This window comes from Hippopotamus amphibius, chromosome 9, assembly GCF_030028045.1.
Source record: "Hippopotamus amphibius kiboko isolate mHipAmp2 chromosome 9, mHipAmp2.hap2, whole genome shotgun sequence".
In the NCBI taxonomy this organism is placed as follows: Eukaryota; Metazoa; Chordata; class Mammalia; order Artiodactyla; family Hippopotamidae; genus Hippopotamus; species Hippopotamus amphibius.
In genome coordinates, this window is record NC_080194.1 from 45707848 (window position 1) to 45723735 (window position 15888).

Sequence of the window (15888 nt, forward strand, 5' to 3'; positions counted from 1 at the left end):
GATGGAGCTATATGTAATGAGGTGGATAGAACTACAATCTGTCATACAGAGTGAAGTAAGTCAGAAAGAGAAGGACAAATATTGTATGCTAACTCACATATACGGAATCTAAAAATGGTACTGATGAACTCAGTGACAAGAACAAGGATGCAGATACAGAGAATGGACTGGAGAACTCGAGGTATGGGAGGGGGGTGGGGGGTGAAGGGGAAGCTGAGACGAAGCGAGAGAGTAGCACAGGCATATATATACTACCAACTGTGAAATAGTCAGTGGGAAGTTGTTGTATAACAAAGGGAGTCCAACTCGAGGATGGAAGGTGCCTTAGAGGACTGGGGCGGGGAGGGTGGGGCGGACTCGAGGCGGAGGGGAGTCAAGGAAGGGAGGGAATACGGGGATATGTGTATAAAAACAGATGATTGAACCTGGTGTACCCCCCCCCCAAAAAAAAGACTTAATAGTTTTCTTAATATAAGTTCTGTGCTTTTCTTAAGTGTATTCCTATGATTTTGCAGTTTTCATTGCTACTTTGAATAGAATATTTCCCCATTTCTCCCTCTTGATCCTTACTGCTAATATAGAGAAAAGCTATTGATTCTTTCTATATTTATTTTATATTTAGTTATTTACAATATTTTCTTTTTAATTGTAGTAGGTATTTTTTTCTATAAAATAATGTTTTAAGTATTTTGTGCACTCCCCCCAAAAAAGCAAGAAAAAACCTTGAAATTAAAAGACTTTCTGGGTTTTCATTAACAAAAAGAGATAATTTTATTGTTCCTTGTATCTCATAGCATCTCCTAGAATCCCCAAGATAATATTGAATAACAATGGTGATAACAAGCTTATTTGCCTAATTTCTGATTTTAATTGAAATGTTCTTAGTATTTTACTATTTATAATAAGCTTTGCTTCTGGTTTTTGAATAGCAGCATTTATTATATTTGAGCTTTCTTTATCCAAAATTTTTATTAAAACTGTTCAATTTCAGACTTTTTAGAATCTACTAATAAACAATGTCATTTTCTCATTTAATTTTATAAACATCATAGTTTATGCTGATAGAGTTTCTACGATTGAACTACTTTTTCATTTCTGATATGAACACTGCTTGGTCATGATGTATTATTCTTTTATAAATTGTTAGACTCTATTTGCTACTATTTTAGCAAATATTCATAAAAGAAAACAGTCTTAGTATACTGTATCAAGTTTTGGCATTAAAGTTATGTGGCCTTAATAAAAAGAATTGAGTAGTTTCAGTTGTTTTCTATGGCCTGGAAATATTTAAATAACTTTGGAATTATCTATTTTTTCAAAGTCTATCCAAAACTCAGGTTGCCCATTTCTTCTTGGGTCGATTTTTGTCATTTATGTTTTGTTGAAAGATTATCCATTTACATTACATTTACACATTTGTTGGAAGAACATTGTATGGTTCTTTTTTTTTGACTCCTCTATTTCTCCTTAATATGTCCTGTGTCTTCTTTCTCACTCCTAAATTAGTTTTAATCTACTAATTTCAGCTTTTACCTTTCATTTTAAGCTCAACATAATTTTCTTAATTGAAAGTTCTTATTTACTTATTTATTTTTGTTGCTGAAAATATTTATGACATATACTTTTGTTTGAGTGGAGTTTTTTTTTTGTTGTGTCTCTTAGGATTTTGAATGAATTAGCTTCCTTTTCTTTGATTTCTAGAGGTTATAATTTCAGTTTTTTCTTTTTAATCCAAGAAAGGGTATTGTTTAACTTCCAAATAGATAAGAGTTTTGGTTACCTTTTACTTACTTATATGTTTATTATTATTATTATTTGTATTATTATTAGAAAATGTGATCTGCAAAATCTTCCCTTAAAAAGATATTATGGAAATTTTGTGGTTAAATACTTGAGCAGTTTTTGTAATTTCTTCATATACTATAACCATGAATACATGTGTATATACAGACACATATATGTGTACATTTATTGCCTTTGTTATTAAATTTTATATATTTTAATTTCATTTTTCCTCTTTTTTATTTTTTATTTTTATTGTTGACCTTTATTTATGACTTTGCTTTTTTAATCTTTGATCTTTTTGGTTCTGAAAAAGGCATTTTAAAGTTTACTAATGATGTTTTTTTATTATAATTTTCTTTTATTGATTGTTTTGTTGTATTTATTTTTATTTACTTTCTCTGTGATTTTGCTTTTTTTTGTCTGTCAGATCCGTCTGATTCTGAGAGAGATATATTAAAGTTTCCCACTACAATCCTCCTATAATTTCCTCTATAATTGTGTAGTTTTTTAATTAGATTAAAACTAGATTTTTCATTAGATTTAAAATTAGATTTTAAAATGTGTAATAGCTATTTTGAAATATAATTCACATACCATACAATTCATCCATTTAAAGTGTATACCTCAGTGGGTTTTAAGAATATTTTTTAAGCTGTGCAACTATCACTACAATCAATTTTAGAACATTTTTTAATCACTCCATAAAGAAATCCCTTACTCATTAGCAATCAATTCCTAATTGCTAATGCTTTATATATTTAGATACAGTGTTGCAGGTTTATGTCTCTTAGGCCTTTGTAAATTGTGATTTTGTTGTATAATGTCTCTCTTTATCCTGATTACCATGTTTAACCTTAATTCCACCTTATTTTATATTAATACTAGTCCTTCTTTGCTTTTTTGTCTTCTTGTAGTTTCTTGGAAATTTTTGCCTAACTTTTATTTTCAACAATTTTTTTTGACTTTTTTTTAAAAAATCATCTTTTGTAAGTTATTGTATAGATATGCAATTCTTATATATGGGGTGAGAATTTCTGACATTTGATGGGGGTATTTATTTGTTTACACTTAATGAAATGCATAATTTACTGATTTTCTTTCTTCTGTCTTGATTTATGATATTTATTTTACATTGTTTTTTCTTTTCCTTATTTTTGCTGTTTTGATCATGTTGAATATAAAATTTTTTTAACCTTTGTAATTTGAAAGTTCTGTTCTGCTTTCCCATTTCATTATTGGTTAGCTTCCCTTTCTTGTTACTAAAATTAGATTCATGTGTTTTTTCATTATTTTAAAACAAAAATATTACTTATTTCCCTACTAACATGTATCTTTTCTCTAATTACCAGATCCCATTTGGAAGAGACCTTTAAAATGCTGTTAGTACTTTTTCTGCATTCCCCCTCCCCACTGTTTCTCGTGAGCCTCCCAACTCTTGGGTTTTGCTGAGATTGTTTAGTTCCAGATTATCAATAAAATTTACCTTGCAGCTGTCAATAGTTTCTCTTTGTCTCTATTTCAGTAATCTTTATTTACATTTATATTACAAATTTGCAAAAAAATCTGTCATTGACACATACATACGTGTGTGTGTGTGTGTGTGTGTGTGTGTGTGTGTTGCACGGTTCATTGCTCCTTGATGCTTTTACTTTTCCCATCTTCTCTTACCAGGACTCATCTGTTTCATTTGCTGTTTGGTTAAAATGTTTTCTTGATTATTTTTCTCAGGTGTTTCACTGAGTCATATTATTTCTGAATCTTTGCCAGATATCTTGCCTGGGTAATGAATTCTTAAATTTAAATTTTCTCAATATTCCACATATATTATTCCACCATCATCTAGCTTCCAGAATTGCAAATAAGAACATTTTTTAAAAGTTTTTTGAAAAATGCTTGCTCTTTCCTGCAACTTTGATTTTCTTATCTCTGTATTTCAGGAATTTAACCAAATGTGCTTAGGTTTCTGTGTGTGTGCATGTATGTGTGTTTTCTTACCAATCTTGGCTAGAACTTGTGCCTTTTCTATCAGTAGGTTTAAGAGTTTCTACAGTTCAAGGGGAAATTCTCTCTGTTATTGGTTTATAGTCCTTCTTCCATTGATTTCTTTTTTCTCATTCTAGATCAGACTGTTTCTAGAGATTGTAAGTTTCATGAGTTGTCTTTCTAAATCTGTTTACAGTCAACAGAAGAATCATAGACAAATATTTATAAGACATGGGGATATCTGGCATTTTTCAAGAAAGACGTAAAGATGTGCTTTGCTATTTGAAAGCAAAGAGCACCAACTGATAATGTTGGAGGGTACTTCTATGATGCTGTGCTTTTCAGATGTAGTTTCTGAGTGAAAAAAGTACTCCACAGTGCTCAGGGTTTGGTGTCATCTCCATTATGCCGTGTTTCTAAGTTAAAATTTATGTCCTATGTTTATTATTATATTTAGTTTTTTGTCCTATGTATATTTTCAAACATAGCATATTCTCTCTTTTCTTTTTTAAGAATTTTATTGAGACATAACATACAATAAACTGCATATATTCGAAGCATACAATTTGATATTTTTTTCTTAGTAGTAATGGCAATCCCAATCACCCAATTCATCCCACCCCAACTCCCCCTGCTTTCCCCAGTTGGTGTCCATATGTTTGTTCTTTACATCTGTGTCTCTATTTCTGCCTTGCAAACCAGTTGGTCTGTACCATTTTTCTAGATTCTGCATATATGCATTAATATACAATATTTGTTTTTCTCTTTCTGACTTACTTCACTCTGTTTGACAGTCTCTAGGTCCATCCATGTCTCTACGAATGTCCCAGTTTTGTTCCTTTTTATGGCTGTGTAATATTCCATTGTATATATATACCACATCTTCTTTATCCATTTATCTGTTGATGGACACTTAGGTTGCTTCCATGATCTGGCTATTGTAAACAGTGCAGCAGTGAACATTGGGGTGCATGTGTCATTTTGAATTATGGTTTTCTCTGGGTATATGCTCAGTAGTGGGATTGTTGGGTCATATTGTGATTCTGTTTTTAGTTTTTTAAGGAACCTCCTTACTGTTCTCCATAGTGGTTGTATCAGTTTACATTCCCACCAACAGTGCAAGAGGGTTCCCTTTTCTCCACACCCTCTCCAGCATTTATTGTTTGCAGATTTTCTGATGATGCCCATTCTAACTGGCGTGAGGTGATACCTCATTGTCATTTTGATTTGCATTTCTCTAATAATTAGTGATGTTGAGCACCTTTTCATGTGCTTCTTGGCCATCTGTATGTCTTTGGAGAAATGTCTATTTAGGTCTTCTTTCCATTTTTGGATTAGGTCTTTTGTTTCTTGATATTGAGTTGTATGAACTGTTTATATATTTTGGAGAATAATCCTTTGTCTGTTGATTCGTTTGTAAATATTATCTCCCATTCTGAGGGTTGTCTTTTCATCTTATTTATAGTTTCCTTTGCTGTGCGAAAGCTTTTAAGTTTCATTAGGTCCCACTTGTTTATTTTTGTTTTTATTTGCATTACTCTAGGAGATGGACCAAAAAAGATCTTGCTGTTATTTATGTCAAAGAGTGTTCTTCCTGTCTTTTCCTCTAGGAGTTTTATAGTCTGGCCTTATATTTAGGTCTTTAACCCATTTTGAATTTATTTTTGTGTATGGTGTTAGGGAGTGTTCTAATTTCATTCTTTTACATGTAGTTGTTCAGTTTTCCAAGCACCACTTATTGGAGAGGCTGTCTTTCCTCCATTGTATATCCTTGCCTCCTTTGTCATAGATTAGTTGACCACAGGTGTATGGGTTTTTCTCTGTGCTTTCTATCCTGTTCCATTGATCTATATTTCCATTTTTGTGCCATTACCATATTGTCTTGATTAGCCTTATAGCATAGTCTGAAGTCAGGGAGTCTGGTCCCTCCAGTTCTGTTTTTTCTTTCTCAAGATTGCTTTGGCTATTTGGGGTCTTTTTTGTCTCCATACAAATTTTAGGATTTTTTGTTCTAGTTTTGTGAAAAATGCCATTGGTAATTTGATAGGGATTGCATTGAATCTGTAGATTGCTTTGGGTTAGCATATTCTCAAAATTACAAACTGTAAACTTAACCATCACAAATATTTTTATGCCTGAAGCACTTACTACGCTTCTAAAAATAAATATTCCTTTGGGTATTCAAGAATTAATCTTAAATATGTTAGAGTTTCCTCTAATGCTACGCTTAGAAAATTCTTTGTTAGCTCAAAGATGTTAAAACCCTGTTTTTAAAATCTGAATATGTGTTCTGCTATCTTTAATTATATAATAAAAATTTTAAAATATTAAGAAATTTATTTTAGTTCACCTACGCTTAAAAATAAATATGACATATGTTGTGTTCTTTTTTGGAGAGGGACAGAGATGCCACAAATATAATAAAAGGAGGAGAATTAAATGCCTCCAAAATGGTAGAAAATTGCTGTTTTACCCTTTATAGATTGGGAGCAAAATTGTTAAGAATCTTTCTTTTTACAATTACCTGAACAGTTTTACTTATTTAATTAAAACACTCTAACTACAAAGGTTTCATCTCACCTCACCAAGATGCAAATGGGACTCTATTGATAGCTCAGATTCAAAACAATTTCACTTAAAATTACGATCTGGGATTTCTTTTCAGCCTTTCTTCCTTGTTATTATTTAGATATATGTAATATTTACCCTTAAATCTCTGGGATGCAGAGACTAACTTTATTTATTTGTAGATTGGCATGGCACTAGAGTTATATTCTTATAAAAGTGTCATCTGGGTTTCAAACACAGTTGACAAACGTCTTATGGTCTTGCTAGATAAAATAATTTTTTCTTGACAAATACTGTATGCTCTTACTTATATATGGAATCTGAAAAAGCCAAACTCATAAAGAGGGTAGAATGGTGGTTACCTGTGACTTGGGGAAACAGGGAGATGTTCTAACTTCCAGTTAGAAGATGACTAAATTCTGGAGATCTAATGACTGCATTGTGATTATAGTTAACTTGAAAAAGCGAAACTCATAAAGAGAGTAGAATGGTGGTTACCTGGGACTGAGGGAAACAGGGAGATGTTCTAACTTCCAGTTAGAAGATGACTGAATTCTGGAGATCTAATGCACTGCATTGTAATTATAGTTAACAATTGTGTATTATAATTTGAAATTTAAGAGCAGATTTTAAATGTTCTCACCACAAAAAAATAAATAGTAATTATGTGAGTGATGGGGGTATAAACTAATGGTGCAGTGCTAATCATTTTGCAATATTTAAGTGTATCAAATCAACACACTGTATACCTTAAACTTACACCATGTTATAGCTCAGTAAAGCTAGAAAAGTAATTGTTTGTCTAAAAGGATAATTGTTTCCTTAAAATGTTGAAATCTCTTGGATGTCAGATACAGTTGTGATTATATTGCTTAGATATTAGGTTGATGAAACCTAAGTAATTATTCAAAAATAATTATGGAGGTCCATAATTCACAGAAGTGATTAATTGGTAGGTATTCAGTTCCTTGGTTGAAGTTTAAGCAACTTGAAGTTATACCTTCTGCTTTGGTGTTTTCCAGTGTTAGTGGGGACTGATACATTTGCTGAGTGATAAGGATGGTCTCTGGACCTAGAAAGACACTAATTTCCCTCTTTTATTAATAAATCTTCCCCCAGAGGATACTGGATCCCAGTCACGTGCATTTTAGCACCATACAGATGTTTTACTCATTTAATATTGTGCACATTATTTATTACACAAGATTTAGGAATACATGAAAATATTTGGCACACTACTTGGCATTAATTTCTCTGTTCTTAATGGAACCAGCTAATTCGATCAATATAATCTTATAGAGACACTGCATTATCTCTTTGTCTGCTATCTTTGACTTTAGTCTTGTCATTCTTAGGTCCAACTTCTACACTACTGATTAATTAGCAACTCATCGCACCATCCCAGCTCCACAGCCATTATACACTTACTTCTTGCTCTTCCCTGACTATAGTGGGCTCTTCCACACCCTGCTTCATTCATGTTTCATTACTTTCCATCTGTTAGTGCTCATTTCTTCTTTGTTGGCCTTTTGAACAGCTACTTTTCCTTCAAATTACCTTTCAAACTTTTATCTCCCTGAGGAGAAAGTCAGGCATTTTTTACTACACTTTCAGAGCCCCTGTGTGCCTCTGTTAGAGCCCTATCATTTGTAACTTAATTATCTGTGGGGGCCCATGAGAGAAAAGGATGTGTCTAATTGTCTTGGTATCCTTTGATGTGACACAACTGTAGCTTTAAAAGCTTGATTCTAGATGAATGAATGCTTAGTCTCCATGTGCCAGGCATTATGCTAGTGAGAGGTATGCAGACATATATATATGCCCTCAAGAGGTGCACAGTGTGAAGTTGGATGAGGGACAAAAGATTCATGTCATGAGTGAATATACTATTTCATTTATAGTTAAAGAATATCAGCATTTAGGCCATTAATTTTTTTGAAGAGATGAATTAACAGTAATTTAAAATTCCTTTAACTTACTTGTTCATGAAAGCAGTTTTCCTATAAACTTTGCCTCCTCAGGAATGTATTTTTATATCCCCCAGATGTCAAGGTGTCATAGCTTCTTGTGATATGAGTAGATGAGCATTGTCTCTATGTTTCAAATGATTTACTGTAAGTAGGGGATTTGCATCAATTATAAGTGGAAACTTGGGAGTGAGACTAAGCTGAACTACTTTCTCTGTGCTTTCTAAATTTTGAGATGTTTAAAGTGAAAGTCTGGGTATTGATTCATAGCATATTTCCAAAAGTTGAAGTGATCATTCTCTAGTTGAAGTGATCATTCCTTAGTTTTAATTTTTCAAACTCTAAGAATTTTTTTCTTTTCTCAGCTTGCACAGTTTAACAATTGTGAGATCAAAAGCATTTATTACTTAATTGAATACTGTGGTGTATATAGAATTGCCATGTATGGTATTTGCATATAATATTCAAAATAATTCAGTTTTTCTTTATTGATACAAGTCACTTTAGCACCCTAGTAGGCCTTAGCATTATCATTTGAGACTTAACAACAATTGTATCTTAAGTACAGAGGTACTATTTAAAGCAGTAAGGATTTCTAGTTGATAGACTGCTGTACTCACAAAGTAGTTTTTATTTTGTTGCCACTGGTGAATTTACTTATTATTTTCTGGATGATTCTTTGGGATTATGGCATTGGAAATAGGACATAAGCTCACTGTGTTATATCTGTGTTCTTAATAACTGTGAGGGCATTTTTAATGTTATGAAAACTGCAAGTTAGAAGAAATTATCTTTTCCTCATCTGTGTGTAAAGACCATAAATCCTTTTAAGACACAACTCTTCAAAGTGTAGAAGCAATCCATGGAATATTTTCATCGGCAAATGGAATTTTGTTTTTTAGCAAATATAGTCAGATTATAGGAATTTTTATTTGTTCTGAATTTAGTTTTTAATAAGAATTTCATAATTAAAAATTTAATAGCAGCAAAGAATACTGTCATCAAAGGGACATAAGTTTAATTTGTATGTATTAGAATTTTTTAGTTACAATATAGTGATGGTGATGTAAGGATTTTGTATAGGAAGAAGTTTTAGTGAAGGGCTTTTCAGACAACTAGTAATCAAAGCAGGAGAAAATGGTTTGTAATCCAAGAGAGAAGAGAGATTTAGGAGGACGAGATGATGAACACTCTCAAACTAAAGGAAAAAAAAAAGTTAAGTAAGATAAGGACAAAACAGGGTATATTGGTTTAAATAATTACAAAAGCAGTTTTAATGGATCAGTTGGAGCAGGAGCCAAGTTGCAGTGAATATCATCTATCTTGTTTTCTCTCTTTCACACCAGGGAACTAAATAGAAAACTGCTATTATTATCAATTTGGCTGGCATTGTTGTTAGTGAATGCAACATATGTTGAAGTTCAATCTCGTAACATGACTGTGAGATGAGTGGTGATGTTTTTATCCTAGTAGGTGACTTTCTCAGCTTCTCGTGAACATCAAATCTATGAAACTAAAATTAATGTGAAATGCTTCTTAATAAAGGGACTGTTTTTCACTTAAATTTTGTACTTCTCATTTCACATTGATTTTAAGAACTTCTTTGTCAAATTAACCTCTTAACTTGGCTCCCACAATATTTAGACTCTATAGTAAGCTCTCAAAACATATTTGATGTGTTTGGACTCTATTTTAAAACAATATTATTGACTCTGTTTTATCCTCTCACTTCTGGATGGGGAGAACTCATAGGGAATATAAAAAAGGAACAGCAAACTAAGCCATAGACAGCCTAGACTGCTTTGCATTCCAACAGGACACTAGCAAAGTGACCTGTCTTGTCCTATCTGATTTTCAGGACCTCCTTATACGATGAGATAGATAAGGAAATAAAATACAAATATGTAAACTATATGAACTGATTTCAGTCAAAGTCAAAGGAGAAGCAACAGAGTGACTACATAGAAGCTTTCTTTAGGATACAGATTCAACTCTTTTATCTGTGCTGTATTCTTCCTCAAGGATAGATCTGACTAGATCACATGTGATCCTGCTTCTAATTACTATGTAATGCATTGTGTGTGTGTTTATTTATTTATCATTATAATTCCATTATTATAAGGTTGATTTCCTTTGCCATGGCATCTGGGAATAAGTATGAACTAAGAAAACTTAAGACTTTTAACTCTATCTGGTCAGATTCCTTTACCACTTTTGTCTGCTGTCATTTTTGTGAGTGGAAGAATGAATGCAAATCATTCCACAGTTTAAATTCCTTGTTTTGTCTCTCACTTCCTGGGGTCTAGATGGCCTGAATGATTTTCTCTGAGATTACTAATTTAAGCACTTCTCTTTATGCAAGATAACCTGATGCCTTTCTCTGCTCATGCACTATAGATTCCCTCTCTGGTTATATTTCCTACTTAACAAATGAATTGTGATAAGTAAAATAGTAATATTGAATGGACATAATAAACAACTTTATAATAGCCTCTTAAAAATTCTTTAACGATGAGGGAAATTATTAAGGAAAAGATGTTATTCATGATAATTTCAGCAAATGGAGTATAGTATTGAAAAGAAAAGTGAACAGCTAAATTAGCAGCATTTAAAAAGTTCATGCTCCAGGGTTTGAGGGGAGGGAGGAATGAATAGGTGGAGCACAAAGGATTTTTAGGGCAGCAAAACTACTCTTTAAGGTACTATGATGGTGGGCACATGTTACTATACGTTTGTCAAAACTCAAGGATGTACAACACCAAGAGTGAACCCTAATGTAAACTATGAACTTCAGGTGATAATGTTATGTCAGTGTAGGTTCATTGATTGTAACAAATGTACCACTGTAGTACACAATATCAGTAGTTGCCAGGGGAGGGGGTTGTGTGTGTGGGGGAACGGAGTACATGGAAAATATCTTTATATTCTGCTCAGTTTTGCTAAGAATCTAAAATGGCTCTAAAAAATAGTCTATTTAAAAACAAACAACAACAAAAAGTTTATGCTCATTAACATCTTAGAAACATCCAGAAGATGAACTGAATTTTACTTTCTCTAACTCAAAATAAATGACTTAACCTATTTGGGAAATTTGTGTAGCCAAGGGAAATACCTCTCTTGGTTTGCTCACTAGCTGCTTCTTCTGGTAAGCATTAAAAAAGCTATAAATTCAATTATTTATATTATACTTTATTAACATTTGCTTCCATTTACCTCTAGGTTTGAAGTTTGAGGAAATTCAAGAAAGATTTGGTGAGGAGTTCTTTAATATATGCTTTGATGAGAACGAGAGAGTCCTTCGAGCTGTAGGTGGCACGTTGCAGGACTTTTTTAATGGCTTTGATGCTTTGTTGGAACACATTAGAACTTCTTTTGGAAAACAGGCCACTCTGGAGTCACCATCATTCCTATGCAAAGAGCTCCCTGAAGGTACTCTTATGCTCCACTACTTCCACCCTCACCACATTGTGGGGTTTGCAATGCTTGGAATGATCAAGGCTGCAGGAAAGAAGATTTATCGGCTGGATGTAGAAGTGGACCAGGTTGCAAATGAGAAACTGTGCTATGATGCTTCAAACCCAGCCAATTGTAGTAGTCTTACTTTCCTTATCAAACAGTGTGAAAATGCTAATATCACGAAGAACCTTCCACAGGGAACCTCCCAAGTTCCTGCGGACCTCAGAATTAGCATCAACACCTTCTGTAGAGCTTTCCCTTTCCATTTAATGTTTGACTCCCACATGTCAGTACTTCAGCTGGGGGAAGGCCTAAGGAAGCAGCTCCGATGCGATACTCACAAAGTGCTCAAGTTTGAGGACTGCTTCGAGATCGTTTCTCCAAAGGTTAATGCCACCTTTGAAAGGGTTCTGCTGCGACTGTCCACCCCGTTTGTGATTAGGACCAAGCCTGAAGCTTCTGGCACTGAGAATAAAGACAAGGTAAGTGGCCATGGACTTGATATGGGTGATGGGAACTAGGAAATTACAGAATTATTTTAGTAAATTACATGCTGGCAGTACTTGTAATTATTTAGGCAAGAGAGCCTAGAGTGCCATTTAGGAAATTACTGGTCCCTGGATATATGTAAAAAGATTTGGCCCCATTCCCAGCCATTTTGCATAGTGTCTGCCTCTTTCATTAATTTATTTCATAATATAAAAAGAAGACATTTATTTATACTAGTCATAGTAATTACAAAAAGTATAGGACTCACTAATAACCGTATACTGTAAACCCATGCATATTTCCACTAATTGAAGTCAAACTATGAGAGAAATAGACTGATTTTGACATTGTGGAAATTGCTTGCTTTATTCTTAAATATTGCATAAATATAGGTAAAAAGCTAGCTACACTTTGAATATGTTATGTTCTAAATTTCATAACCTAGGAACATCTGGTTTACATCCTATTTTTTTCTTCATATACAGAATAATGTATTAAGTGACTATCTCAAGACTTCTCTACTAATTAAATTATAGTGTTGAGAAAGAGACTTATTTCTTTAGAACATATTCACTGCTTGAGAGAATACACTGGAATTATTCTATCTTTTAAATTTAGGGACTATTAAAGCTGTTGGTTTTGTTTTATAGAAGTATAGTATTTGGCTAGGAGGGTTTGAAACATTTTTGGCCTTAGAATTGAAGTTAATATTATTGAAAAAATGTGCCTGAAGTAGAATATATTATTACCAGTGTTGATTGCTTTATATATTTTGTAGATTTGAGAACAATTAATTCAATTTAAAGTTACTGGTTCAGATTTTTCCCCTTATATTTCAACTGGCTTGTATGTCTGTTTAATTTGTATACCACAGTAAGAAATAGACACAATGAAATGATGACTCAAATGTCAAGGCCCCCTGCCAGTTCCAATAATAAGGAACTGTGCTCACTGAGAAGATGTAATTATAATTTAAACATGTTAGTGGCAGTTTAAAAATAAAGCAATAGGCAGGATTTTTAGTTAGAATAGGGATGGCAATCCTCTCATTCTGTGTACATTTCTGCTTATTCACCAAATGGAACATTTGGGAGGCTACAGTTAGCCCAAACAAAATTATGTCAATAAAGTTATGGCATGGAATCTTAACCAGATGAGTAATATTTTTGAATTATTATGTTCCCAGATTCGAAGTTTACAGTTTCCTAAAACATGGAAATAAGAAAATCAGGGTTAAAAATTATGATCCTGTTGATAAATTTGGCCTTGATATTCATTATTTTTCCCATAATTGCTGGTCTTGTTAATAACTCCATGTTGTCTGAAGTTTCTAATTTTATATCGGGCTTTGATAAAAAAGGGCTTTTTTTTTTAATAATATAAGATATGTATTCTTTAGTCTACAGTGAAGTCTTTCATTATAATTTAAGTACTTTGGCTATGCACTTAACACAAATGAACTACCACCCCCGCCATCAAAAAGAAAAACAAAAACAAGAGCTAATTATACAGCTGAATGATGGTAAATCATCTGCAGAGTGAACTGTAATGCATTTGCTAAACCATGATCATTGTCATGTTGTGTTGTCAGTTAGGGTTAACTATATGGCTAGAGGTGGAACACGCTTGTAAGCAATTGGTGAGGTAGCCATTATCCCAGTTTCAAAGAATTTACATCTTGATTCTGCAGTAATGAGTTATAAAGACATAACTGTTGATTACCAGAAGCAAGAGTGTCACTGAGAGGCATCTGATGCATTTTCAAAGAGAGGCAAAGGGGAATATGATTTTTCAACCATGAAGAGCTCATCCTATTATCAAGATTAAGTTAAAATAATTCTCTGACAACTTAGGCTGCCTACCTCAGAAAGTTATTTGTGAAGATTAAATGACATAATCCATGTAAAATTCTTTTTATATCTTTGGCTTCAGGGTTAAGTGTTGAATAAATGTTCATTATTGTTACTCCTACCACTATTATTATTATTATTGTTCATTTGCCTTTATAACATTCCTCCTATCCATTCTCCTCTCTTCTTGCCTCCTGAAAGTAAGTACTGGAATTAGTAGGTTAAATAATTTTAGAGAAACATCAAGTCTACCTAACATCTTCACAAAATATGACTTGAATTTGTCTTCTTAATAATGATAGAAGATTATTTGTGACAAATTACGTATGAACTTTGAATCTGCTTTTCTTTTTATAGGCTATCACTATTTTAAAATCCCTAGTCTCCATTTCAGATTCACTAAAGTTTGGAATCAAGTTTTTATTACCTGTATCTAGTAATATCTTTTATGTTCACTTGTTACAGTACTTTGTTGTGTCAGTGGCTTACAAAATACAATGGACTGGTTAGCTTAGGCAAAACCTGAAACAGCAATGGATTTTGAGAATCAATAAATAATATGACTTCCTTTGACATTTTTTCCTTAGTAGCAATGCTTCAAAGAACTTTAATACCATTGTGGAAGGAGTCCAGCATTTGAAATACATCATCCCTACGATAGAGCAATGGCATTATTATTCATCTTCACTTTTGTTCTCAAGGTTAGAACTGAGGAAAAGCATAATAAAAACAACATATTTATTTTTCAATCCCCAGAAATATCATCACATTCGCCTTATTAACTAGAAGCTGCAAAGCAAATAGCAGGAAATAATTTTAAAAGAATAAAGGAAGAATTAACATCTGATTTTTTTGTGGTCAAATCAGTTTCCAAAATGCTCCTTTATCTTTTCTAGACATGTGCTCATCATTTTTCTGACTTGGTGATTGAAGAATTTAAAATATATTGATTAATCTTACCATATCATAATGACACTGTTGAAAAACAAATTTCATCCAGGTCTTAAGAATACATTACTTGACTTCAAATTAAAATTAATTGAATATGGGGAAATGTGAGAATTCTTTCTCTGTTCAGATCATAATATTCTATTAGAGAATTTCAAATTTTGAACAGTATTTTAGTGATGGACAAATTGACATTAGGACTTCCGTAGATGAGCACTATAGGACATAGATGTACAATAACTTTGATCAGCATTATCTGGAATTTTCTTTGGTCTTATAATTATAGATGAGATATTTAACTTTAATTTTTATATTTATTTATCTCTAGAACTTCTCCCTGACCGTAAACTACCTTTTATAGTAAGTCAGACAAATTTGAGATTCTTTTTATTTTCCTTGACCTTTATAAATCAGTTTTATTTTTATTTTACTTATTTATTTTCCTTCAGATCTTTATTGGAGTATAATTCCTTTACAATGATGTGCCAGTTTCTGCTGTACAACAAAGTGATCAGCTGTATTTATACATATATCCCCATAACCCCTCCCTCTTGAGCCTCACCCCCACCCTCCCTATCCCACCCCTCTGGTCATCACCAAACATTGAGTTAATCTCCCTGTGTTATGCAACAGCTTCCCACTAGCCATCCGTTTTACATTTGGTAGTGTATATATGTCAAATGCTACTCTCTTCATCCCAGCTTCCCCTAAACCACCTGTGTGCTCAAGTCTGTTCTCAACGTCTTTATCTTTGTTCTTGTTGCCACTAGGTTCATCAGTACCATTTTTTTTTTTTTTAGATTCCATATATATGCTTTACTGTATAGTATTTGATTTGCTCT

The 15888-nt window shown here is 32.8% G+C and overlaps 1 protein-coding gene across 2 annotated transcripts in view; it reads left to right on the forward strand.

The window, feature by feature from the left end:
• GUCY1A2 (guanylate cyclase 1 soluble subunit alpha 2) overlaps positions 1 to 15888 on the forward strand; it is a 375283-nt gene that overhangs the window by 74570 nt on the left and 284825 nt on the right. For both annotated transcript variants that reach the window (XM_057749769.1, XM_057749770.1), the window contains exon 4: positions 11523 to 12241. In XM_057749769.1, the coding sequence (XP_057605752.1) occupies positions 11523 to 12241 (719 nt within the window). The remainder of the gene's footprint in view (positions 1 to 11522; positions 12242 to 15888) is intronic.